The sequence below is a fragment of the Rhamphochromis longiceps genome, linkage group LG7 (genome assembly GCF_057381845.1).
Source record: "Rhamphochromis longiceps isolate RC_006_pf linkage group LG7, R_longiceps_female_GT1.1, whole genome shotgun sequence".
NCBI classification, from domain to species: Eukaryota; Metazoa; Chordata; class Actinopteri; order Cichliformes; family Cichlidae; genus Rhamphochromis; species Rhamphochromis longiceps.
The window spans coordinates 575,337-600,898 of NC_140563.1; the positions used below are offsets into that span (position 1 = coordinate 575,337).

Consider the following 25,562-nt stretch of genomic DNA (forward strand, 5'->3'; position numbering starts at 1 on the left):
GGATGGAGGGGATAACAGAGGTGTGCTAAAAGGAAGCCAAACCTGCACTTGTGGGTAAACAGCATAGTTAAAGAGAGAAAAGGGATCCTACATGGAGATACTATATCTAAAACATGGCAGCAGTGACAGGGAGGAAGCAGACTGACTGTACGGGTGAAAGGACAGGTGCACAGAAGCCTGATTCAGAGTCGTGATTAAAACAGTGGAGGAACAAAGTAAAGTATTACTTCCTGTTTGACTATCAGTGTTCGGTTCATTAGATATAGACACCAGAGATTGATGGAGAAGTATTGAGTACCTGACTAGAGAGTGGAGACGGTTTATTAAACTGAACTGTTCTGTCTTCTACTGACTTTTGTTCTCCCCAGTTGCACTTTGTATACAAGTTTAATGACTGCCTACTAATGGACCACGAGTCTTAGTGGGTGGGGTGGGGGCACTCGGATGAGTGTAGAAAAAACTTCAGTTTATTGTAGAAAAATGTTGTCGCCTAAACACACACAGCAAAGTATTTAAGCCATGTTTTCCTAACCTTGACCCCACTGCTACGAGCGCTGAACCATAACCATTACAAAGCTGAATCCTGCTACGTGCTAAATATAATGAAGAGGAGAAACAGGCGTGTGTTTAAAGAACAAATGATGCATTTATTGTAAAAGGCTTGTGATTATGATGATAAATAAAAGGTTAGCCCCTGATTCTGTGATCAGACTTTACTGTTTACACTTGTTATGACCCAGTGATGTGTTTGTTGGTGTTGTGCGAGCCCCCAATATGTTACGTTTATTTACTTGCCGGGACCAGAACGTAACACACTCTAAAAAGTATAGTTTGGCTTCAGGGGAAGAAGCTGATCCAAAATCAGTGGCGTTTATGTCGAGCATGAGAAAAACACAAACACACATATGGGCACAGTAAACTGGGGTTAGCGAGGAATAGTTGCTCAAGTAATATTGGTCAAAGCTTATGCAGATGGTGATCGATGAAGAAATGATGGGATTGTGGGGACAGGAGGGAGGGTTACACGTGGGCTTCAGAACACTCTGGACCATATCAGTGATCGATCTGTCAGCAGAGTATAGAAAAGGTTTTGGCTGTCCAAAGCTGCAGTCAAGCCACGAGGAAACAGAGGGAGGAGAAGGATGCATGAAAGGATGGATGAAAAGAAGAAGCAAAGTGAAGAAGCTGACCGTACACTCTCATGTGCCGGCTCTGTAACTTTCTCACATCACGCTCATATCTCTCTAACATCTCATCCTTCCTCTGCAGCGTCCCAAACACAAGTCTGTTGTCATGTTTCCCTCCCATCTTAACCATGTCCTTTTTCTTCTTCCTCCACCTGCCTTTTCGTCATCTTCCTTTTGCTTTCCAGCTTCCACCAGCTCGTCCTCCTTTGTTTCCATCCCTGCACCTCCTCCTCCTCTTCCTCTCTACATGGGGAACACCAGGAAGCCTGAGAAGGTGGAGTATTTCCATCCTCCCATTAGGTTTCCTCTCTCCAATTTGAGGTAGGCCCGGTCTCCCTTCTCCATCTGGATCAGAACACCATTGCTGGCTGCCTCACGCGTCACGTCCTGGTCCCCGGCAAATGCCGAAATCACTGGCCAACCGTTGTGCATCAGGCTCACCTGGATGAAAAGGACAGACGGCGTATAGAATGAAAAGTGTGGAAAAGAGACAAACAGTCCTCAAGTTGCTCACAGAAGCAGGAACATATGGCATGGCAGACTTCCAAAACACTCAGTGCAATAATGATGCTTCCATGAGGACTAACAGCATCGTATTTCTGGACTTTTTAGTTGTCATATTTTAAAGAGGAAACGCATGGAAAGATTTCATTTGAAGCTTTGTGCTCTGCACATTATCCACTTGTAGAAAGACAGAGATATGCGCACAAACACTCACACAGTGTCTGATTCAACAAATGTTTCCGTGGGGAATAACATCTTCTTCTTCTTACAGAGAGACGAAGCTGTGAGCGCTGTGTCCCCTCCCTCGCCCAGGTTCAAACCTGACAACGGCTTTCATCGCTTCGCTTCTGAGCTACAGCAGAAAAACAAGCGCTCCCTATATGTTTCCCCCTTACACTTCACTTAAACAAAATCATCGATTCGTTCTACTTCTGGTACCTGCGAACGTCTGTTTATGCAGGAACACACTTTATAAACCCTGTGAGATTACAGACCGTCCTGTGAGAAGTCTCACTGCAACCTGATAAGAGAAGCAACACAATGTTTCTGTTGTACTGCCTTTCTTCAGGTTCTTGTACGAGTCTTGTTTTTTACAACACTAGGGTGGCTGATGTGAGTTTGTTATGTCATGCTCCTATTTTAAAATACAATCATAAGATGTTAAAATGTGCCTAAAACTAATTATTTTCTGCAGGAATCACTGACGTGAAAAATAGATTTTCCAGCATAAAAAATATTTATTAATTAGAATAATAAAAAACGCTGCCGATAGCTCGGTCTCTATCTTACACCAGCAGTATAGATGCGAGACGCTTTCACCAGGCTGTGTGCAGTGAAGCTCCTCACAGGTGAAACTGTCAGCCTGGAGTTTGACTGTTTCAAAGAAAGAGAAAGTGAAGCTGCAGGAAATGTGTTGGGGTTTTTTGGTCACACCAACACAATTTTTTTGCATTCACTGGATTTCCCCCTCTATCCCAAAATGAAATTCAACTTAAAAGTTAGCTTTTTTGTCCTTTTCTGATCTGATGGAGACCCAGAGTACACTCCAGAGGCAGATGTGCAGGCTAGTTAATAATCTAGGAATCTACTGGAGGCTGGAAATGTCAAAGAATGACCTTGGAAGGGCAATCAGCCATCGATATCTTATTTTTCTCCAAGTGAAAACTATATGGTCACACCTAATGCACACATTAGTAAATGTAACAGAGTATGTTGTATCTCAAACTGGTGGACAACTTCTTGGATGGCTAGATGGATTAAAAGATGGACTGGGCACTATTCTTCTACCACTCGTTCCTTTAAAACTCCCAACATATATTGTCATCTGCTTCCTGGTGCACAGAAACAACACGCTGGCTGTTTGTTTCTGTCCAGGTCACTCTGGTGTAGTAGTGTTTTCATTTTCAACAAGCTGACTGCAGTTTGAAAGATTTTGATTCCTTAAACAAACGTCATACAGGCCATGTTACCTGTCTACATGATCTTTACAGTATGGACATCAGGAAGAAAAACTCAAATTTACAGCTGAGAGCTAAACATGTCAAAATATTTCTGTTTGCTCTCGAGGTAAAAAACTGTAAAACCGTCACCAACTGATGGAACACAGTCATAAACATCCCATAATTATACACTTATCCAAGTCATTCTGCCTGATGGTCAGGAGTGTGTGTGTGTGTGTGTGTGTGTGTGTGTGTGTGTGTGTGTGTGTGTGTGTGTGTGTGTGTGTGTGTGTGTGTGTGGGCAGGAGATGGAGAGCCTGTCAGAGTCAAGGGCTCTCTTGGCCCAGCACTCCTCTTAATAGCAAACTGAACATGGCGACTCAGACTGTATCTGCATGTGTGGGTGCGTGTGTGCAGCTTTGAACAGGCAGCTTTGAATCTGATGGAAAATACTCAGACTATACTGAAATTATTTTTTTAATTCTTACAAAGGAAACGCGGCACAGGTCATGGACAAATTTACATTTCACTATTGGCTGAAAACGCAGTCACTGAGTTTATTACACCAGATAAATGTGAATTATTTGCTTTTACATTTACAATGAAGTATTAGCAGAAAGACAGATTTGTTGCCACACGTAAAATATCACTCTAAACCACTCACTAAAATAATCGTAGATCTCAGGCTAATATATGTGAGACCTTGGGCAGATTTCAATTTCATAAAATTGAAATTTCATCAGTAAAGCTGAAATTAAATTCATTGCTGACACCAAACATTTTTTTCCCGTCTTTGACTGTGCTGTACATCACAGTAACAGGGTTTGGGTCATGTTTGGGTTATGGTAGGGTTCAATTCAATTCAATTCAAACTGATCGTGGACTTCAGGAAGACCAGGAAACACTTGACCCCTGTTTCAATCCAGGGGGTCAGTGTTGACATTGTGGAGGACTATAAATACCTTGGAGTACACATTGACAATAAACTGGACTGGGCTAAAAACACCACAGCACTTTACAGGAAGGGCCAGAGTCGTCTCTATTTTTTGAGGCGACTGAGGTCCTTCAACATCTGCCAGAAAATGCTGAGGATTTTCTATGAGTCTGTGGTGGCCAGTGCGATCCTCTATGCTGTTGCATGCTGGGGGAGCAGGCTGAGGGTCGCAGATGCCAACAGACTTAATAAACTGATCCGTAAGGCCAGCAATGTTGTGGGGATGGAGCTGGACTCCCTCAAGGTGGTGTCGGAGAGGCGGATGCTGTCCAAGATAAAGACAATGTTGGATAACACCTCCCACCCACTCCATGACATGTTGGTCAGTCACAGGAGCTCGTTCAGTGAGAGACTGAGATTACCGAAAAGCACCACTGAACGACACAGGAAATCATTCCTGCCTGTGGCCATCTCCCTGTACAACGCATCCACTTAACACACTGTTTGCTGCTACAACTACACATGTTTCTTTTCCAAATATTTATTTATAAGTGACTTATGTATGTATGTATATATATATATGTATATATTGTACTATTCTTAGTTAGCGTATTGTCTGTCTTGTCTTAATGTTGGTTTAAAATGGAGCACTGTAACAAAAAATAATTTCCCCCAGGGATCAATAAAGTATTCTGATTCTGATTCTGAATTCAATTCAATTTTATTTATATAGCGCCAAATCACAACAACAGTCGCCTCAATATCTTTATATTGTACAGTAGATCGTACAATAATAGATACAGAGAAAAACCCAACAATCATATGACCCCCTATGAGCAGCACTTTGGCGACAGTGGGAAGGAAAAACTCCCTTTTAACAGGAAGAAACCTCCAGCAGAACCAGGCTCAGGGAGGGGCGGGGCCATCTGCTGTGATTGGTTGGGGTGAGAGACGGAAGACAGGATGAAGACATGCTGTGGAAGAGAGACAGAGGTTAATAACAGATATGATTCAATGCAGAGAGGTCTGTTAACACATAGTGAGTGAGAAAGGTGACTGGAAAGGAAAAACTCAATGCATCATGGGAATCCCCGGCAGCCTATGTCTATTGCAGCATAACTAAGGGAGGATTCAGGCTCACCTGGTCCAGCCCTAACTATATGCTTTAGCAAAAAGGAAAGTTTGAAGCCTAATCTTGAAAGTAGAGATAGTGTCTGTCTCCTGAATCCAAACTGGAAGCTGGTTCCACAGAAGAGGGGCCTGAAAACTGAAGGCTCTGCCTCCCATTCTACTTTTAAATACTCTAGGAACAACAAGTAGGCCTGCAGAGCGAGAGCGAAGTGCTCTAATAGGGTGATATGGTGCTACAAGGTCATTAAGATAAGATGGGGCCTGATTATTTAAGACCTTGTGTGTGAGGAGCAGGATTTTGAATTCTGGATTTAACAGGAAGCCAAAACAGGAGAAATCTGCTCTCTCTTTCTAGTCCCTGTCAGGACTCTTGCTGTAGCATTTTGGATTAGCTGAAGACTTTTCAGGGAGTTTTTAGGACTTCCTGATAATAATGAATTACAGTCGTCCAGCCTGGAAGTAATAAATGCATGAACTAGTTTTTCAGCGTCACTCTGAGACAGGATATTTCTAACTTTAGAGATGTTGCACAAATGGAAGAAAGCAGTCTTACATATTTGTTTAATATGTGCGTTGAAGGACATGTCCTGGTCAAAAATGACTCCAAGGTTCCTCACAGCGTTACTGGAGGCCAAGGTAATGCCATCCAGAGTAAGAATCTGCTTAGATACCATATTTCTAAGATTTTCAGGGCCGAGTACAATAACCTCAGTTTGATCTGAAGTAAGAAGCAGAAAGTTAGCGGCCATCCAGGTCTTTATGTCTTTAAGACATTCCTGCAGTTTAACTCATTGGTGTGTGTTATCTGGCTTCATGGACAGATAGAGCTGGGTGTCATCTGCATAGCAGTGTAAATGTATGCTATGTCTTCTAATGATGCTGCCTAAGGGAAGCATGTATAATGTAAACAGAATTGGTCCTAGCACTGAACCCTGTGGAACTCCATAATTAACCTCAGTGTGTGAAGAGGACTCTCCATTTACATGCACAAACTGGAGTCTATTAGATAGATATGATACAAACCACTGCAGCACAGTACCTGTAATACCTACAGCATGTTCTAATCGCTCTAATAGGATATTATGGTCGACAGTATCGAACGCTGCACTGAGGTCTAGCAGGACAAGCACAGAGATGAGTCCACTGTCAGAGGCCATAAGAAGATCATTTGTAACCTTCACTAAAGCTGTTTCTGTGCTGTGATGAGCTCTGAAACCTGACTGAAACTCTTCAAATAAACCTCTGCAGATGATCTGTTAGCTGTTTGACAACTACTCTTTCAAGGATGTTTGATATAAAGGAAGGTTGGAGATTGGCCAATAATTAGCTAAGACTGCTGGGTCTAGAGATGCTTTTTGAGTAAAGGTTTAACTACAGCCAGCTTGAAGGCCTGTGGTACATAGCCGATCATTAGAGATAGTTGATCATATTTAAGATCGAAGAATTAATTAATGGCAGGACTTCTTTGAGCAGTTTTGTAGGAATGGGGTCTAAAAGACACGTTGATGGTTTGGAGGAAGTAATTATTGAAGTTAACTCAGAAAGATCAATTAGAGAAAAAGAGTCTAACTTAACATCGATGGTACTAAGAGTAGCTGTAGATAATATTACATCTGTGGGATGATTACTGGGAATTTTTTCTCTAATGATAAAAATTTTATTTGTGAAGAAGTTCATGAAGTCATTACTAGTTAACGTTAAAGGGATTGTTGGCTCAACAGAGCTCTGACTGTTTGTCAGCCTGGCTACAGAGCTGAAGAGAAACCTGGGGTTGTTCTTATTTTCTTCAATCAGTGATGAATAGTAAGATGTTCTGGCTTTGTGGAGGGCTTTCTTATAAAGCAACAAACTATTTCTCCAGGCTAAATGATGATCCTCTAGATTTGTGACACGCCATTTCCTCTCCAGATTACGAGTCATCTGCTTTAGGCTACGTGTTTGAGAATTATACCACGGAGTCAGGTACTTCTGATTAGAGACCTTAGTTTTCACAGGAGCTACAGTATCCAGAGTCGTACGTAGTGAGGAGGTGAAATTATTAACAAGATAATCGACCTCTGTTGGAGTAGCGTTCAGATAGCTGCTCTGCTCTGTGTTGGTACAGGGCATTGAAGATGATAACAGTGGGTGGATTATATTCTTAAACTTAGTTACAGCGCTTTCAGAAAGACATCTACTGTGATAAAGTCTACTCTCCACTGCTGTGTAATCAATTATTGTAAATGTAAATGTTATCAGGAAATGATCAGACAGCAGAGGGTTTTCAGGAAACACTGTTAAATGTTCAGTTTCTATGCCATATGTTAAAACAAGATCTAGAGTGTGATTAAAGTGGTGGGTGGGTTCTTTTACATTTTGAGAGAAGCCAATTGAGTCTAATAACAGATTAAATGCCATGTTGAGGCTGTCATTTTTAGCATCTACATGGATGTTAAAATCACCCACAATAATTATTTTATCTGAGCTCAGAACTAAATTAGATATAAAGTCTGAGAAATCAGACAGAAACTCTGTGTAAGGCCCAGGTGGACGATAGATGATAACAAGTAAGACTGGTTTCTGAGTTTACAGCTAGGGTGGATGAGGCGAAGCATCAGGCTTTCAAATGAATTAAAAGTCTGTCTTGGTCTTTCATTAATTAATATGCTAGTGTGAAAAATTGCTGCCACACTGCCCCCTCGGCCTGTGCTTCGAGGTTTCTGGTAGTTAGAATGACTCGGGGGTGTTGATTCATTTAAACTAACATAATCATCCTGCTGCAACCAGGTTTCTGTAAGGCAGAGTAAATCGATTTGTTGATCAATTATTAAGTCATGTACTAACAGAGACTTGGAGGAGAGAGACCTAATATTTAATAATCCACATTTCACTGTTTTACTCTTTGGTTCAGATGTGGATACTGTATTGTTCTTTCTTTGTAATTGTTTATGTTTAAGTTGTTTGTTGCTGGTTTTTAGTTTGTTTTTTGTCTGTGTGGGAGCTGACACAGTCTCTATGGAGATGGGTTTTTGGGGGGGTAGCAGGAGGAGAGAAGCTGCAGAGAGGCGTGTAAGACTGCAACTCTGCTTCCTGGTCCCAACTCTGGTTAGTCATATTTTGGGGGGTTTAATAAATTTGTCCATATTTCTAGAAATGAGAGCTGCTCCATCCAAAGTGGGATGGATGCCGTCTCTCCTAACAAGACCAGGTTTCCTCCAGAAGGTTTGCCAATTATCTATGAAGCCCACATCGTTTCTGGGACACCACTCAGACAGCCAGCAATTTAAGGAGAACATGCGGCTAAACATGTCACTCCTGGTCTGATTGGGGAGGGGACCAGAGAAAACTACAGAGTCCCACATTGTTTTGGCAAATTTACACACCGATTCGATATTGATTTTAGTGACCTCCGATTGTTGTAACCAGGTGTCATTACTGCCGACGTGAATTGTGTTTTATTTTACATTTACCCTTAGCCAGCAGTTTTAAATTTCCTTCAATGTCGCCTGCTCTGGCCCCTGGAAGACAATTGACTATGGTTGCCGGTGTCTCTAGCTTCACGTCTGAGAACAGAATCACCAATTACCAGAGTTTGACCCCTGGCAGGTGTGTCGCTGAGTGGGGAAAAACGGTTAGACACATGAACGGGTTGGTGGTGTACCTGGGGTTTCTGTTTAAGACTATGCTTCCTCCTCACCGTCACCAAGCCGCCCTCTTTCCCCAGCTGCTTGGGGTCTGCCGGGGAACAGCTAGCGGGGCCTACGCTATCTTCGGCTGCACCAGCTACAGGGGCCTGGCTAGCTATGGGTGAATGAAGGGTGTGAAGCCGAGTCTCCAATTCAGTAATCCTGGCCTCCAGAGCTGCAAATATGCTACATTTGTTACAGATATTACTGCTAAAGGAGGCCGAGGAGTAACTAAACATCTGACACAATGAGCAGGAGGGACAGGTGAAGAGGCCATGCTGCTAACGAGTCGGCTACGAGCTAAGCCAAGCTAGCGAAACAGTACAGAGACAGTGAGTGAATACTTTGGCTATAAATTAGGTAGTGAGTACACAGAGAGTGTGCTTCGGATGAAGCATGTGAAGATTATACTATGAAAGAAAATGTATCTAAAAGTTTTTAACTAAATTGCTAAGCAGATAAGCTACTCAAAAACACCACTGTGTTTGAGCAGAAACAGGAAGTGATACTCTACCACAGAGAGAGCGACACCAAGTGACAGCGCCCCTGTAGCTGGTGCAGCCGAAGGGTCATGTTTGGGTTAGGTTTGGGTCATGTTTGGTTCATGTTTGGGTCATGTTTGGGTCATGTTTGGTTCATGTTTGGGTTAGGTTTGGGTCATGTTTGGGTCATGTTTGGGTTAGGTTTGGGTCATGTTTGGTTCATGTTTGGTTCATGTTTGGGTCATGTTTGGGTTAGGTTTGGGTCATGTTTGGGTCATGTTTGGGTCATGTTTGGGTTAGGTTTGGTTCATGTAAGGGTCATGTTTGGGTTAGGTTTGGGTCATGTTTGGGTTAGGTTTGGGTCATGTTTGGGTTAGGGAAACCAAGATGGAAGCTCAGTCGCCAAAGGCGGCCGGGCTTCAATGCACAGGCCTTCCTTAGTCTCCACTCAAGGGTCCACATGGTCCCACTACAGACCTGTAAGAGGGCTTTATTCCTCATTCACAATTGGGGATATCAGTTGTTTTTCAGTTGGATTAGAGGAGGAGGGATAGGTGAGGGGAGAGCGAGAGAGAGGAAGAGCAAGGGGGGAAGAGAGGGAGAGAAAAGGAGAGAGGGGGGGAAGAGAGGGAGATAAGAGGAGAGAGAGGGAGAGAGGGGGGGGAAGGGAGAGAAAATGAGAGAGAGAGAGAGAGAGAGAGAGAGAGAGAGAGAGAGAGAGAGAGAGAGAGAGGAGGAGAGAAAATGAGAGGGGGGGAGGGGAGAGGAGAGGGGGAGAGGGGAAAGGTTAGGTTTAGGGCTCAAATAAATCCCGGCATGGGGTTTAGTGAGGTTAGGTTTAGGATAAGTCTCAGGGTGGGATGTTAGAACCGTGTGTGTTGAATGGGACATAACAGCACTAGAAACACATATAGAACAATAACTATGTACATCACACCAGACGTGTTTTTCAACATCCTCTTTCATTCAGTGCCCTGGGATACATTGTGTCTAATTTGGCAATCCAAACTTTTTCAGCCGTCCTCCTCTGCTGGACTGACCATGTGGGATTTGCCTGTATCACAGTCGCCTTCACAGATTCCCAGCCATGAGATACAAAGTGTCTTACCAGGTACTTATGGGTGTTCTTTCTCTTTGAGATATTGTGCCTGTTCTGTGTGAATCTGGTCAACAGTGTATTACGTGTCTCCCCGACATACTGGATACCACATTTTGTACAGGTGACCAAGTATATACAGTTTTTAGATCTGGGAGTGCCTTTGCACTGTCAGGGTTAGGTTAGGGTTAGGGGGGAGACTAACCAGAGGAAAGCAATGGAGGTGTGTCGGTATGAGAGGAGAGTACGTTGTATGTGGCCGTCTTACCTCAACTTTGAACATCCAGTAAAGTTTCAAACAGCAGTCAGAATATTAAATCACTTCAGCATCTTTGCGTTTATTGAGCTAAAAAGATATCTGGAAGTTATAAACAGACATTCTAGGTTAAGTGCACTCAGGAAGTCTTCATTTGTAAATGACTAAATTATGAATTGTTATTCATACACCTAAAGCATTAAACTAAATTGAAGGTTATAGGAAACTATATTTGATGAGTGATGATCTTAATCACGCTAAACCTTCTCATCAGATTAAAGGCACCGACTTCTTTCCAGTGATGAAGGACTGAATGATGTATAAAAAATATTAAATATAAAGTCTGTAAAACAAAACTTTTGCTCAGAGGCGATCAGATGTAAAACAGCAGCAGGTCAAACTTTGACAAATGTATCCCTAAGTGTGGTTGATGGCCTCTAAGATTCACTCACAGAATCAAAACTCTAACTGTATTTCATGGATGCCATCCATTCATCTGAGACACTGCCTCAGTGTAATGCTTACATTTAAAGAACATCATGTACACAATAAAAATATCTCTATGAACAGCTAATACGTGGACTGATGAGGCAATTTTTGAAATCAAATATATACGCCGGGGATGCACAATCTATTTTTGCTGATAACCAGTGATTTCCTTTGACGATTCATCTGGTGACACTGTCACTGACACCTTCAGTACTACTGTATGTGTCTAACTGGAGGTTAAGTTTTGCATTTGTATTGCAACTCCAGACTGTGAAAAAGAAAAACACTGCTTTAGTGCATGCATTGATTGATTGTAGTCATTACTCTGTTTCCAAGAGTCTTCAATCACTGAAGAGAGATGAGCCTGGATTGCTTCAACACAAATATACTAATATCAACACTGGATCCCATCCTGCTATGCAAGCATCATCAATATCTGCATCACTTCAACTGATCTTTGAGTGATAATGTCCAAAGGAAACAAGTACAGAAGCAGAGAAATCTAAACATTACTCTTCGTTGATGCTTGATGAATGTATGAACTTGTATTTTTATGTACCAACTCTTTCTTGTTTCAAATAAAAAACATCAAGTACTTCCTCCACCATGTCGAATATCAAGCTGGGCCCAGTACACTTAGAATACAGATGAGGATCACAAAGCTAAAGAGAACATTTTATGTGGAGAGATGCATCCGAAGACTCCGGGTTAGCCTTATTAACCCTTCATATCATAATATAAAATAATCATTAGAAGGGGAGAGACAGGAGAAGCAGAAGAAAACCAGGCAGAGATATCAGGATGGGAACACACACAGACGAACAACAGATGAAAAGTAGGCCATTAAACACAGGAACAGGCAGAAAGACAGCAGAGACGGAGGGGGGACATGGTTCGTGTCCAGTGTGCGTGTAATGCTTCCAAAGAGAGACAGAGATGGCAGACAAGGAAGAGCCAGCATCACTACATCACTCCGTTACCCTCAGATAAACACAAGAGCACACACAACTACCCAGCCATTCAACCAAGTCACTCCTGGGGACACCTACAAACTAAGCCTCCATCCCTCCAGTCCCGCATGGTTCCCCACATATACATGAAACACACACGTGATCTCTCTACCTGTCAAAATGTGTTCCCCTGCTGTCCCTGCACACTTGCAAAATTCAAACATGGGCAGGCTTTTCTATCAGTTAGAATCGGGGTGGGGGGCTGCACACACTTTGTTAAAACACAATGACAGGACAATGAGGGGACAGTGCCAAGTGGGCTTGTGTGATTTGTGTCCAGCCAAGTCGGGCTCCAACATGTGAGACACCACAGCAGCTAACAAATCATTTGATAGCTTGATGATGATTTTAATTCAGACTGTAACACATGAGGTCTATGAACAGAGGACATATGAATAAAGTCATGTTTTCAGATTTGGATGTGTTTCTGTGTTACAGGGTCAGTGATGTATGGTTCTAATAAAGCTGTGACAGTGGCTTTGGAAGGATGAGACTGCAGTCAGCACACACACACACACACACACACACACCTGTACAAATAAAAAAACCGCATTGGCTGTGCTTCTGTGTGGCCATCTACCCACCCCACCCTCACACTCAGCTACACCTACACTCATTCAATTAGCAGCCATAAATATAAAAGCATGATAATAGGGCTTCGCGTCATGTCAGGCCGCGATCGATCTGCATTCATTAATGCATAAGCACCAATTAACTGGCTGAGTAATGGAAAGGAGAGACAGAATAACGAAGGAGAGTGAGAGAAGAAGAAGGAAGCGCAGAGAAAGGAGAGAGAGACGGCTGCACTGGCAGGAGGATGTCGGAGAGGGCCGAGAGACAGCAAAGACAGAATCTGTCTTTCTCTATGCAAATAGAATTTGTCTGACGTCTCCGTGCTGCACTTAATGTTTAACGACACGATGACATCCTGTTATTGCATCATCAATTCCTGTCCGGTTGTCTGTCTTGACATGACAATGATACTCTTCTGGTGGTCCCCCACCCTTTTCATCTTTCTTCTTTTCAACACGTTTCCTTTTCTCTCATCTTTTGGTTTCCCTTCTTTTTCCCCACTGGACCTTTCACATTTTCATTTTCATCCACACTTTACAGACACAGAGTGATGATACATAAGCTACATAATGGTGCATCTGTCTGAGGACTGTGACACCTCCGTCTTTAAAACAGCAAGTTTCCAGAGTTTTCTAAAGTTCCTCCAGGGTCATTGTGAAGATGGCTAAAGATAACAAAAACAAAAGAAGGCTGTGTGCCTCAGTGGGTAAGGATGGATACGATGGATATTCTGTATGCACTCTAAGTCAAAGTGCGTGCCTCTGAAATCGTTTAGTGGTAATATTGTTTGAGAAACGTTGAATATATTAATTGGCCCACTCCTATTAGTTAGGGTCCACCCATTCATTTCCCTACACAGCAGCATGAGCAGAGAAGCTTAGACGTCGCCGTCCACCTCCGCCAAGCCGAGCAATGTCATCTCTTTCAAACTAGAGGAATATATAGAAAACAAGCGAAAGGATTTGGTCGGAGTGCAGAAGAGGATTTACGATGAGGATGGGATTCAAACCCACACGCACAAAGCACAACAGATTAGCAGTCCAGCGCCTCATCGGACACCTTCGGTCCTTCGAGCCTGGTTCTGTTGGAACTTTCTTCCTGCTAAAAGGGTGTTTTCTTTGCCACTTTCACCAAGTGCTCGCTCATAAGGGGTCGTCAGACTGTTGGGCTTTTCCTCCATGCTTGTTGCATCTTTATCCTTTAATAATGAAAATGAAGCACCTTCAGCTGATTGCTGTGATTTGTCTCTGTGTAAATAAAACAGAATTGAAATGAAATGGAATTTAAATCAAAAGTAAATGTAAACAGGCAGTCTGCCCCACCCACAGCCAGGATAATGGAATAATCCTGAAGGGCTCTGCTTTCTCTGTGAAGGATGTTAACACATTAGCACATTAGTCATGACAAATCAACAGTATGGAAACAACAGCAGTTCCTGGTATAACACAACACTAACAGAAGGACTAGTGATAACAAGCACAATAGGAGTCAAAGGAGCTTGCAAAGAAAAGCGTCTGGACTTCTTCTTTCTTTCTTAAAGAAGTCCAGACGCTTTTCTTTGCAAGCTCCTTTGACTACGATGACCTGGATGACTGAGAACCTTCACAGACAACCACAATAGGAATATTCATAGATAATTACAGCAGTACCACTTCTTAATGGATGAACAGTAAACCTGAGGTTTCTGGCTAAACTCAGTAAATTGATCATTTCCACTATCATGCTTTGCATTTTGGGGGGGAAAGCTTTCACTGTTTCACAAGCTGAATCATTATGTGAATGTGGAGCATGTTTGCTGTTATTTAGGTCATCTCTGCATGTTTATTTTGTGCTATCGACCATCTTCTCTATTTTCAGATTTTCTGCTTTTGTTGTTGCACCATTTCATCCGATTTTGAGGAAACAGTAGCTGCTTTCTCGAATACAATAAGGAAAAGGAATCTCAAAGTGGGTAATGGCTGTGTTTTGTAATCATTTAAAAAAGGCATTTTTTACCATTCCAGATGAAACATGTGCATAAAAGGAACTCGGAGACAAAGCTGTGTGTGCACAGCGACCGTATGCTGCTAATTTGAAGTTACGATTGTGAAGCGAGCAATCAAGAGTGTACATCCAGTATAACCAGAGCATTATCGTTCCTAACATACGATTTGTCACAGTCGTCCGTATGTTACACATTGGGATGACAACGTGTTGGTATAACAGTCATATATTAGAAAAAGCACAGAAAGTTATTGTGTAGTTATTGTTCACTCTGATAACAAATAATACACAAAGTATTCTAACACACAAAACCAGAACTGGCCTCTCCAGTCTTCAGATGTATTAACTCAGTGATCACTGCTGCTTCTTCTCCTTTGCCAGCTGTCTGACTGTCACTGTCCTTAATTTCTGCTTCAGTACGTCTGATTGTTTTCGTTTGGTAGCAGGAAGCCTCATTAGGAATGAGTTTCCAGATGCCATTTTGAAAACAGGCACAGAAGAAATGACTCACTGACCAAAGCAGGTACAGAACTTTTGAAAGAAAGCACACAAACTCTGTGGTCACAAAGTTTAACAAAAGAACTATTTGACCCTATTTCAGCATTGCTTAATTACTTTTACATCTTAACATGAAGTCGTTTTGATCCTATTTTCTGTATTAAAGGCTCAAGATAAGGAAAGTAGCAGCTGTTACACAGAGACTAACGACGTTTTTCACCTCAGTCTCATGCTCAGCAGGTTTGCGGGTGTTCGGTAACGGGCCTCTGGGGTCATCTCCTGGCAGTTCAAACTTTTAATACCCAGAGAAAACCAAAATGTGTAATCTGTCGTTGGCGTCTACCACACTAACTTTATTTGTCCCGTCACACTGAACTGTGGGACCGTTTTGCTTGGTCCGTGTGTTTCACTGAGCTTGAAGTAAACGTGCTGTCTTCACTTCACCTGGCTGTCCCCATTACTGTGTGTGTCAGACCATAAAGTATATCACAGCATCGTTTGACTGTCGTCATCAACCTTTGAAGAAAAAAGCTGGGTTTCTGTGTAATCAGTTATATTCATATACGAACGCAGTTTGGAGACATCCAGTTTGTTGCAGCTGTGAGTGAAATCTTTGCGCTGTTTGCACTGTTAAGGAATACTTAAAGAAGTGCTAACAATGTGTCCCAAGTTAGCAACAGACTTATTGTGATGAGGACTGGGCTGATAAGGCTGCACTGACGGCATCACTACAGCAGCTGCTTTACTAAAGGAGTCAAACACACTGAACAGCTCCAGATAGAAAGAAGCCTGGATTTTCCTGGAGTGTTTTATAGCAACATTTACATTTTTACATAGAATATATAAAAGAATGACCAACATTTGCTGAAAATGCTACATTTGCCCTTTCATCTACACAGTTGATAACAGAATCTAAACACAACATAATATCAAACATGATTGTCATCATTATTACATTACAGGACAGCGATGTTAGAACTGATAGCAGCATATTTTTCCTGGGCGCTGTTCTGGCACTCGTACCAATTTAATGCAGGTCTCATTCGAGTTGGATGTTTTGGGGTATTTGTTGATGTTTTCTGACATGTTATATTGTAAACAATCAATGAATGCTTCACTTTGAAGAACATGGATTGGCACGTGCTGCCTAACTGTCATCCACTGGCACAAATGACTGTTTTCTGTTCAAAGCACTCTGAAAAGTTGATTTGGTGCTTTTGTAAAGAGTTTCTGTGAAAATGATCAAAAAATGAAACAGCATTTATTCAAAGAGATGGAGGCAACCAGAGAAAAGGTCACAACTGAACTGTGCGCACACACACACACACAGACTCACACAGGCACAAAAACAGATCTTAACAAATGTCAGCAGATCACACCCGTCTTCATCGATACTGCCTCAGGGAACAACATCATTAATTTGAGGAAACCGCTGGGCAGAGCTTTCAACTGTCTTTTTTTGTTGTTGTTTTTTCCCCACTGGTGAAAGTCAGAAAAACATGCAACTCTGGATCTGTTGCCAAATGTCAAACCACATGAAAGATAATTAAGACAGATCATCTGAAAACTCCAACAAGACCAGATGGTCCTATGAGTCTCTAATATTTATATTACACACACCATAAGCCAGAGGAAATTGAATATACCCACAATTCAGCTACTTAAATTATTTATACCATGCAATAAAACACAGAGTACAAGAAAGACAAACGTCAAAATCAAATAAAACTGAATCTAAAATTATACCGAGCAAAGCACTGAACCTCAGACTAAGTGCCCATCATATCATAATGCTACAGACTGTGTGTACTGTCTGTGGTATTAACACAGCTGCCCTGTTTCATCTTGCAGCCGTGCAGACACACACCTTGCGTCTGCTAAATGCAAGAGTTGTTTTTACTCTGGTAATTAACAGGAAGCGGTTTTGTGTGGTGCAAGTCCAGCCACGAATGGCTAAAAGTTTTTTCCTATAATCCTGAGAGCTAAATTTAAATATTGCTCTTTGTTTAGAGAGATGTCAGTGAGATATGTAAATCTTTTCACATTATGTCCTAATGACTCATTTGTTACATCAACCCTGTTCGATTTAAAGAAAATGAATATCCAAAGAACGCCGACTCCTCCTCTCTTTCACACATGAGCATAAATTCAGTGCAACCTTTGCGAGACTGAGCACAGGTTCATTAGATAAATACGACACCAAGCATCTGGCTGGCAGACTGTGTGTCACTGTATAAATCTGTGTGTATCACTTCAATAGAATCAAGTTGTACCTGCCACCCTTTTGGTGGGAAAAAGCAAATCCCCCACAATGTAACAAAATAAGTCATTTAATTGAAAGGATAAAACTGTACTGTCCTCTGACGCAGTGAAAACAAGGGTGTGTGTGTGTGTGTGTGTGTGTGTGTGTGTGTGTGTGTGTGTGTGTGTGTGTGTGTGTGTGTGTGTGTGTGTGTGTGTGTGAACTATAAATGAAAAGGAAAAGCGTAGAAACATCTTTGTTATTAGATGCTCACAATACAGAACATTTTGAATATATGTATTCTACATAAATCATAATATTGTGTAGCTATTAATTACCTCTCACATTTTAACGATGTTCTGTATATTCGCCTGTTTATCACTTTACTCTGGAAGAGCGCAGTGTTTTCTAATCAAATGCTTCATCTTCTGACAATCGCCCAACCAAACTCATTGAAATGTCAGAGTGTGCAAAAAACGAATACATGGCAAACGCTCAAAGGTGACTTTCTGTTTGACCTCCTGGCATATTTTTCATAACACAACCAAAAGGCATAGCTCTGCATTCTTAGATTCTTATTAGTGTCGGCTGACTATTGATGAGTATCAGTTAATTGGGAAATTTGCATGATCTGTAAATTATAATTAGCATAAAGTAAGTCCAAGAATAAAAATGGGTGGATCTTTTGTGCCACACTAATGCAGAGCCACAGCAGTTTATTGAGGAATGTGTCTCCTGCTTAAAGCATCACCGTGGATCCATCCTCACTGTTACTAACACCTGGCACAATTGTTTTTGGCTGGCAAGATTTTTTTCTTCTTCAAACACTTCTATGTTTTCTTACCTTTTATGGGGCATTTAAGTGTAACAGAGCCAGATGGAAGCTTAGGAGAGCGGAGTGACACAGGTCACAGGTACACCGCTGGAATAAAACCAAAGCACAGACACGTGTGTGCTGTAACCATGTAGCTAACAGGACGCTACCAAAAATGTATGTTGTTTACAAATGTTGTGATATTTTCACATGAGGGTGGCATTGCTTGTGTATCGACTTGGTACAATGTGGTGCGTATATAGGGTGGTTTTACATTACAGTTGAGCCCTGAATCACAAATGCTAATGGTGGTACCCATTTGGCTTTAAAACGCAGCTGATCACTGAAATTTGTATGTGTCCTCGTATATGTACCCTTTATATAAAATTTAATACAGTGATTTTTAGATGACCATAACGGTTGCACTGGTGTGAAACAGTAGACCGACTGATTACCTGTAGAGCAATGCTTACCCTTGCCATACTTTCAAGTCAAGAAAACCTAAGAACAGATAAGATGTTTATTTATGTGGCTTTGACTCGCCTCTCATTTCCACTGCATGAAACACTCTCTGAACCAGGAGCAGAAGCCTATCGTATTTCTATTATTTATTTGTTATATTTCATGCAGGTCATTCTGTTCACGGTGCAACAGATCCATGTGCAGTACAGTCTGCTCCACATTAATGCTAGGTTACCTGGGTTTCAGTCTATTCTTTTAATTGAAGCTACGTAGTTTAACTTTTTCCCATTTCCAGCAATAAAATCAAATAAATATTATCATCACGGTACAATGTGCACCATAATTATAATGTGTATTTGTTGACCTTCATCGGCATTACCACTAGTGGTAATTTACTGTGCCAATCCTTGTTGTAGTGTTTAACGCTCTACATTAGATACACTTTGAACAAGTGACAGGTGCTAAATGGCTACACATATATTACGTGTTGGCGCTACACTGGGTGCTGGGGCAGCCTTCGGTTTGAAACAAGCTGTTTTAGCTCACTCCTTTTAAGGCCAACCGCCCTTTTTTCTCCTGACCGGCTCCACCTTACAAACACACAGAATATGTGAACAGCGGATGGGTGGTGCCTTTAGTGGTCAACGCCAGAACTGTGCCTGAGACAACTGAATGAAAAAATACTTTGACATCATCCAAAGTCAAGAAGTGTTGAAGACTTTAAAGTTCAGTTATTAAAAACTTCAGCCATCTTTCATATGGGCGTCTAGCATTTTAACATAAAGGCATCAAAGAGCACTTTTTAAACAATGTTTGTACGCTTGTTTGAATTCAGTGCTGAATAGTGTCAGACGAGGCAGCAGGTTCTTTCAGGCCCTAGCTTGAAACTACGACCGTTTGCCATTTTCAGAAATCATTTTTTAATCTTTTTGGCGTGATAATTATTTGCCGTGTCTTAACACACACCTCGGTTGAGGTAACGTGGCCTCCCATTTTTGTGCTTGTGTCTAATAAATGTGTTATCTGCAGTGGAGAGCAGCACGGAGGAGTCACACTATATTAAATAAACTGTTTGAGGATATTTAAGTACGTTTAGAAGGAATGTGGCTTATGCAAATGTTCATCTCAGTGGTGTGTGCACGTATCAATCTTTAAAAGTGTTTTTAAAACAGAATTTGCCAACACTTTAATGAAGTGGTGCTTCTATGGCAAAACCACTTGAGACATGACTAAAAACTATGGCCTTATGTAACGCAGTAACATGTATACTGTGAATTTATAGATCTTATATCAATGTTCTTGGAGTGTATAATTGTCAAAATATACTCCTATTTATTTAAATAGATTTTTAATACTGTACATTCTAAAAAAAAAATAGATTTGACCAAATCTGATTCAAACTATGCTCTTTGTAATATCTTATTACATGTTACTGTGTAATCAGAATAATTACTTTTTAATGTAACTAATAGCAGCACTGCTCAGAATATGAAGCAGTTGAAATATTTAACGTTTTGCTTCAAATGCAATTTTTTACTTTTAAGCTTAAACAACTGATAAACTGGCATTCTTTATAATATCATTCAGATAAATGTGATTTCATGTGCCACAGTAAGTGACGACAGTTACCAACGGTGATGGTAAACATGCGTCTCAGTGTCACTGTGGATGTAGCAGACTAACGTTATATTGGGCCCCTGTGGTCTTCTTGCTATAGTGTAGTGAACACCGGGTTTCTGTACTGCATGACTTCTGAAATCGTGTTGAGCAGCACTTCTGTACATTTGCTTTCTGTATAGCAATATAAACATCTGTATATAATCTGCTCCTATTGCACTTCTGATTAGATGCAAACTGTTAGCCTGTATTTATACATGTGTAATGACAATAAAGATGTTTTATTTGAATGACCCCACTCACTTTAAGCTGAGAATAAAAAACGTTGCCTTGGGAATACATGTAGGTGTGTTAGGGACATGTGCAACTACTTGGTCGAAGAGCTGTGTGTAAAAAGGTAACATTTCTTGTTATTGGGCCGTGTACTATGAGCAGCTTGAAGTCAAGCCTCTGGGTTTTTGCTCTAAATGGGAAAATCCAAGTAACAGAAAGGCCTATAATACACACAGCGTGAGGCATTTTAGCTGTTCTTTGTGTCACTTTCAGAGCTACAGGCCGGCTTTGACTTGAGGCTTTTATGAAAGCTACTTCTGAATATGCTCACATGCTTAAAATACTGCTGTAAAATATCTCCTTTTTACATTGTAAAACCAGATGGCAATATATTTTTCATAATGTTCTGCTGGATCTTTTACTAACAAAAACTAGAATTGTTTATAGGTCGCTAAAATGAATATCCAGTGCAAATTTCACAGAGATAATTGAAACCAATTTTTAAAACAATGCAAACATCTACTTAGTAATAACAAGCTGTTGATAATAGGCTGTGATCCTGTGTTTTGATAAAGTTGCTGCGCAGTGGTCAAAGAGCTTATTAACCTCTGTTTACTACCTCCAGTAATTTTCAATATAGATTATCACGTCTTCAAAAATGCACAAAAAATAAACATCTAATTAAAAATCAGTCCACTGAAGTCTACCAGCACCTTGTGTGAACGTCTTATTGATATTTGAGTTACAGATGTGAAACATTCAGAATTCATGATGTGGAATTTATTTCTTTTATTTGTTTTGAGTGCTGTGGCACATGCTGCAAATGCAACTCATTTTCACAAGTGGCAAAATATTTCATAGCTATACAGTCCGTGATTTTTATAAACACTGTAAATAAGCCCCCTATTAGCCGACATGGATGGCTAGAGCGATACGAGCTCCCTTTAGATGGGAGAATATGCCGCGTTTCATTTTCCATATGTATTTTTAATTCGGAGGCATAAAGCAAAGACACCCACATTACCTCTCTGAACCTCCCAGATAAACAGGCAGATCCGTGCACCGGAAAAGACTGATGAGACGGAACAAAATGTTTATCCTTTCCTACATGTATGCAGCATTTGCTAATCAATAGCGACTCGTGATATTTGGCTTTTTCCTGTCTCATTTGTTCGTTCTCTTCCCGTTTGGTCCATTATGTCTCCTTTTCTCTTTCATGCATTCCTGTCTCTCCTTTCCATTTCTATCATCCCCCATTTTCCTCTCCTTTGTCCTCTCACCCCTGTGCGCCCACCCCCTTCTTCTCCATCCCCTTGTCCCTCTTTTTTTTTAATTTACTCTCAACTGCTACTCTTTTCCTGCTGTCTTTCGTCTCCTGCATGCACCACAGTAGCTGCCTCTAAGGCAATCAAACAGTGGGAGTTTTCAACACAGCAGATGCGCTGGATGGATGGGAGGAGGATGAGTGGAAGAGGTTGAGGGTGAGCAGCACGCAGGCTGGATGCTTGGAGGAGAGAGGACAACCTACACTGGTCTATTTTATGTCAGAAAGCATGCCAGAATAAAGCTTCTTCGAATCATCCACAATCAGTTTTCAACAGTTATTGATTTTAAAATGTTTAAGACTTCAGAGGGCTTATATTGAACAGGACTTAGCCCAAAGTGCTTTTAAAACTCAAAGTTTTTACTTTTATATCTCGTAGCTATAAATGATAATGTGACAGTACCAAGAGTCAAGCGTTTGCCATCCAGCATCTTCTGCATACAGGCACACACACACAGCTTTCCCTCTCAAATATTGCCCGCTCTCCTCGCTGCTGTTATTGTTGTTTCTTCCACTGCCATGCTAATTAATGCAAGACTCCAATAATAATGTATAAGTAGCAAAACATAATGCCAAAGCCTCAGGGGAGCCAACAGCATAATTACACAACGGATTAAATTGCAAGACTTACATTGTAATTAACGCTGTGTGGCTTGTAAAGCATCATCACACGCATGTTAAATGTTAAAAATGGGACTGCTTAAGAGCTTCCTATCACTTGACACATCAAAAGAAATGTGGAAACTACAGCTAAGCTATAAGAGGAGTAATTAGTGGGATAAAAGAAGACTTGTGACGGACCACACTCCAGGCGGTGCATGCGAGTGAGGGTGTGACAAACAAATAAATAGAAAACATGTTACTTCTACTTAAAACCTGTTTGTGTGTGACGTTGTGTGCTTGAGGGAGAAAATTAAAATGCCTGTCTGTGTTTGCTCTCTTCAAAATCTCTTCTAAATAATCAAAATCTTCCTGTCGTCTCATTTTGTCAGGGAAAGAGACAGAGGGGGATGTTGCTGTCCGTGGTGCTGAAAGTAAAGACGCCGGAGCCACGCACCCCTCGCGCTCACCACAGCAGCCCCATCCTCCTGCTGGTTACACAGGCTTCATTTGGCTCCATCCTCTGTGCATGTATTGATTAATTATGATTGGCCCAGCAGGTGGCGGAGGGCTAGCTTTCACACTATTAACGGCGGCCTCTGCTGTTGTTGTCTCTGGAGAAAGACGTCTCAAACATCTAATGACCGACGGTGCAGCTCATGTTCGACTTATATGGGCAAGAACATTCAGCTGTCACGCAGTGTGGTCGAAAAGCAGAAAAGCACAGGTACACACACACACGACAAATACACAAACAGGCGTTACCTGTATAGTTTGGCGATTGTAGACTTTAACTACGTGGAAGTTAAAACTGTAAATTCCTTTCCGTGGTGCAATGAAGTTACTTCTCTCTTCGTCAAAATTCCTCCCAACATTTACAAGAACCTGAAAGACAGACAGACAGAAAGAAATTCACTGGTACAAGCGCTTTGTCATGCTGTGCGAAACACAACTGCAACCAACTCAAAATATTTTTATTTCAAAACTGACTTGACGAGGAAACAAACTAATTTGTGCTGCCCTTTGGGAGAAAATGGATTCTTATACAGCCAAATGCTTCATCCAGAATTTCTTCTATTGTTTATTTGGTGTGGAATTGACTAATCCATTCAACCCACGTGTTTCTGGAGCAGACACCCTGTTAAGACTCTTGTGCCCCCCGCCCCAGACCACACACTCAGATTCACTCATGTAGATGGAAAACTCTCTGCTTTTTATCGGGGATTTTTCTCCTTGTCAGAACTTCTAAACTTTATGGGGACTGGAAGGGAACTTGATCGAGCTTTCAAATGAATTTTTCAATTATGCACTCCTGCAGCCAAATGTCTGATTTTATGGATGGAGGCGAATTATGACGTGAAATTGAACGGCAGTTTGAGGGAGAATTAACCTTTAACGGCAGCCGGGTACGATCTCACTCTCGTGACCTTCCCTTACTAAATTATTTGGAGAGATGTCAGTTCCCATATCCCACCCCGTCAGCTCAAAAAGTTGAGATATTGAAAAGCCTCGCATACCTGGCTACACAGCCACTTTACCAATAAAATTTACTACCTAAAAAATGAATCCACAGTCTGTTATCTCCGACAGCCAACACCACCGGAGACACGATGCATCTGCGCACAGCTCCGCCGCTGTGGTATTATCTATCCCCCAAGTTAACCCGGATACTTGTTTTTCGTCTTTCTAATGGTCTTACGCAACATGTCTGTTGACTAAGTGGAGTATTTGTTGCGCACATTCTAAATTCGTAGTTTGCGGGAAGGCGAAGCAGAATATCTGTGGTGCTCTAACGTGCAGGGGGAAAATGCCAGTTTTATTCCTGACGCCTTTGTGACATCGACTAAATTATATTTTACCCCCACCCCCGCCATCAGTAGTAAAAACTGTCTTCCCAGCATATTAATACAGTTCACCTAAAACAGCACGCATTCTATAGTCTACACAATAAAACAGATCATCTGAAACTTTTATGTCTTACAACATTCCTTCTTCAGGTTGTAAGAAGATAAAAACAGACAAACACTGAGCTGGAATCTTTTTTTCTTCTCTCTGTCACATTGGACTATATCTTTTGTCTCCTACCCGATCGAAGTAGATGACCATAGTCCGGTTGCTCATCTCGGAGGGCTCGTGGTTGGTGTTCCTGACTGCGGAGAACGCCACCTTTGCGCTTCCCGAGCGCACCGAGATCCCGAGCGCTGTGCCCGTGGGGTCCGAGGTCGGGTTGGAGTCGCACACCACGAGGCACTTTCCCTCCAGGACGATTGGTTCCGTCTCGTTCTGAGCGCGGACCGGACTCGCCGCAAGCCACACGGCACTTAAAAGGCAAAACGCCAGCATGCCGGAACCGAGCAGTGAACTTGTTCAGGTCGTCTTCACACCTCAAACCGGAGTGGGTCTATTCCCCTTTTTAAAAAAAAATGTCAGGTAGGAAGAGTTTCCCACTGTTCCTCGATTAACCTTAAAAGGTTCGTTTTACAACTAGGTGCTACTCCGCTTTCTTGGATTTAATTAGCCTAACGTGAACTCCCTGGCGGAGTGTCTCAAACCCAGATGGTTTAGTTTTAGGCGTCTCTGCTCCTTTTTTCAACAATTGCTTTATTAACCCGTATCTCCAGGCGAGTCCCCAGTTTTCACCTGTTCCTTTCCTGTTTTCCCACCTCTCGGCAGCTTATCTGTCACTTGGAAACACAGTAAGGGAGAGTCGTGCGCGCAGCGGAAGGGCCCTGGACGAGTGACGAGGCAGCAGAACTCATAGCGCAGAGGGGGGAGCTCCGTCTGCTCTGTCGCGCGCGCTTGAATTATTGATATGGGGGATATGAGAGTTTCAAACACAAAAGGCTCAGAAGGGACGCGGCGCGCGAGCGAAAGATGCTCCCGCCCAGGTCCCACTTTTTCTTTTTTTTATCTTTTTTATTTCCACAGACCCCCCCCCCCCACACACACACACACACACACACACACACCCCTCCCTGCCTCT

The 25,562-nt window shown here is 41.8% G+C and overlaps 1 protein-coding gene across 1 annotated transcript; it reads right to left on the reverse strand.

Annotated features, from left to right (window-relative positions):
* Positions 1–818: 818 nt before the first annotated feature.
* Positions 819–25,353, reverse strand: cbln1 (cerebellin 1 precursor). Its single transcript, XM_085411015.1, has 3 exons — positions 24,665–25,353; positions 23,345–23,464; positions 819–1,628 (listed from the first exon to the last, which is right to left on the reverse strand). Exons 1-3 carry the CDS (start codon positions 24,920–24,922, stop codon positions 1,431–1,433), a joined length of 576 nt encoding a protein of 191 aa, XP_085267141.1. The 5' UTR covers positions 24,923–25,353; the 3' UTR covers positions 819–1,430.
* Between the last annotated feature and the right edge of the window lie 209 nt (positions 25,354–25,562).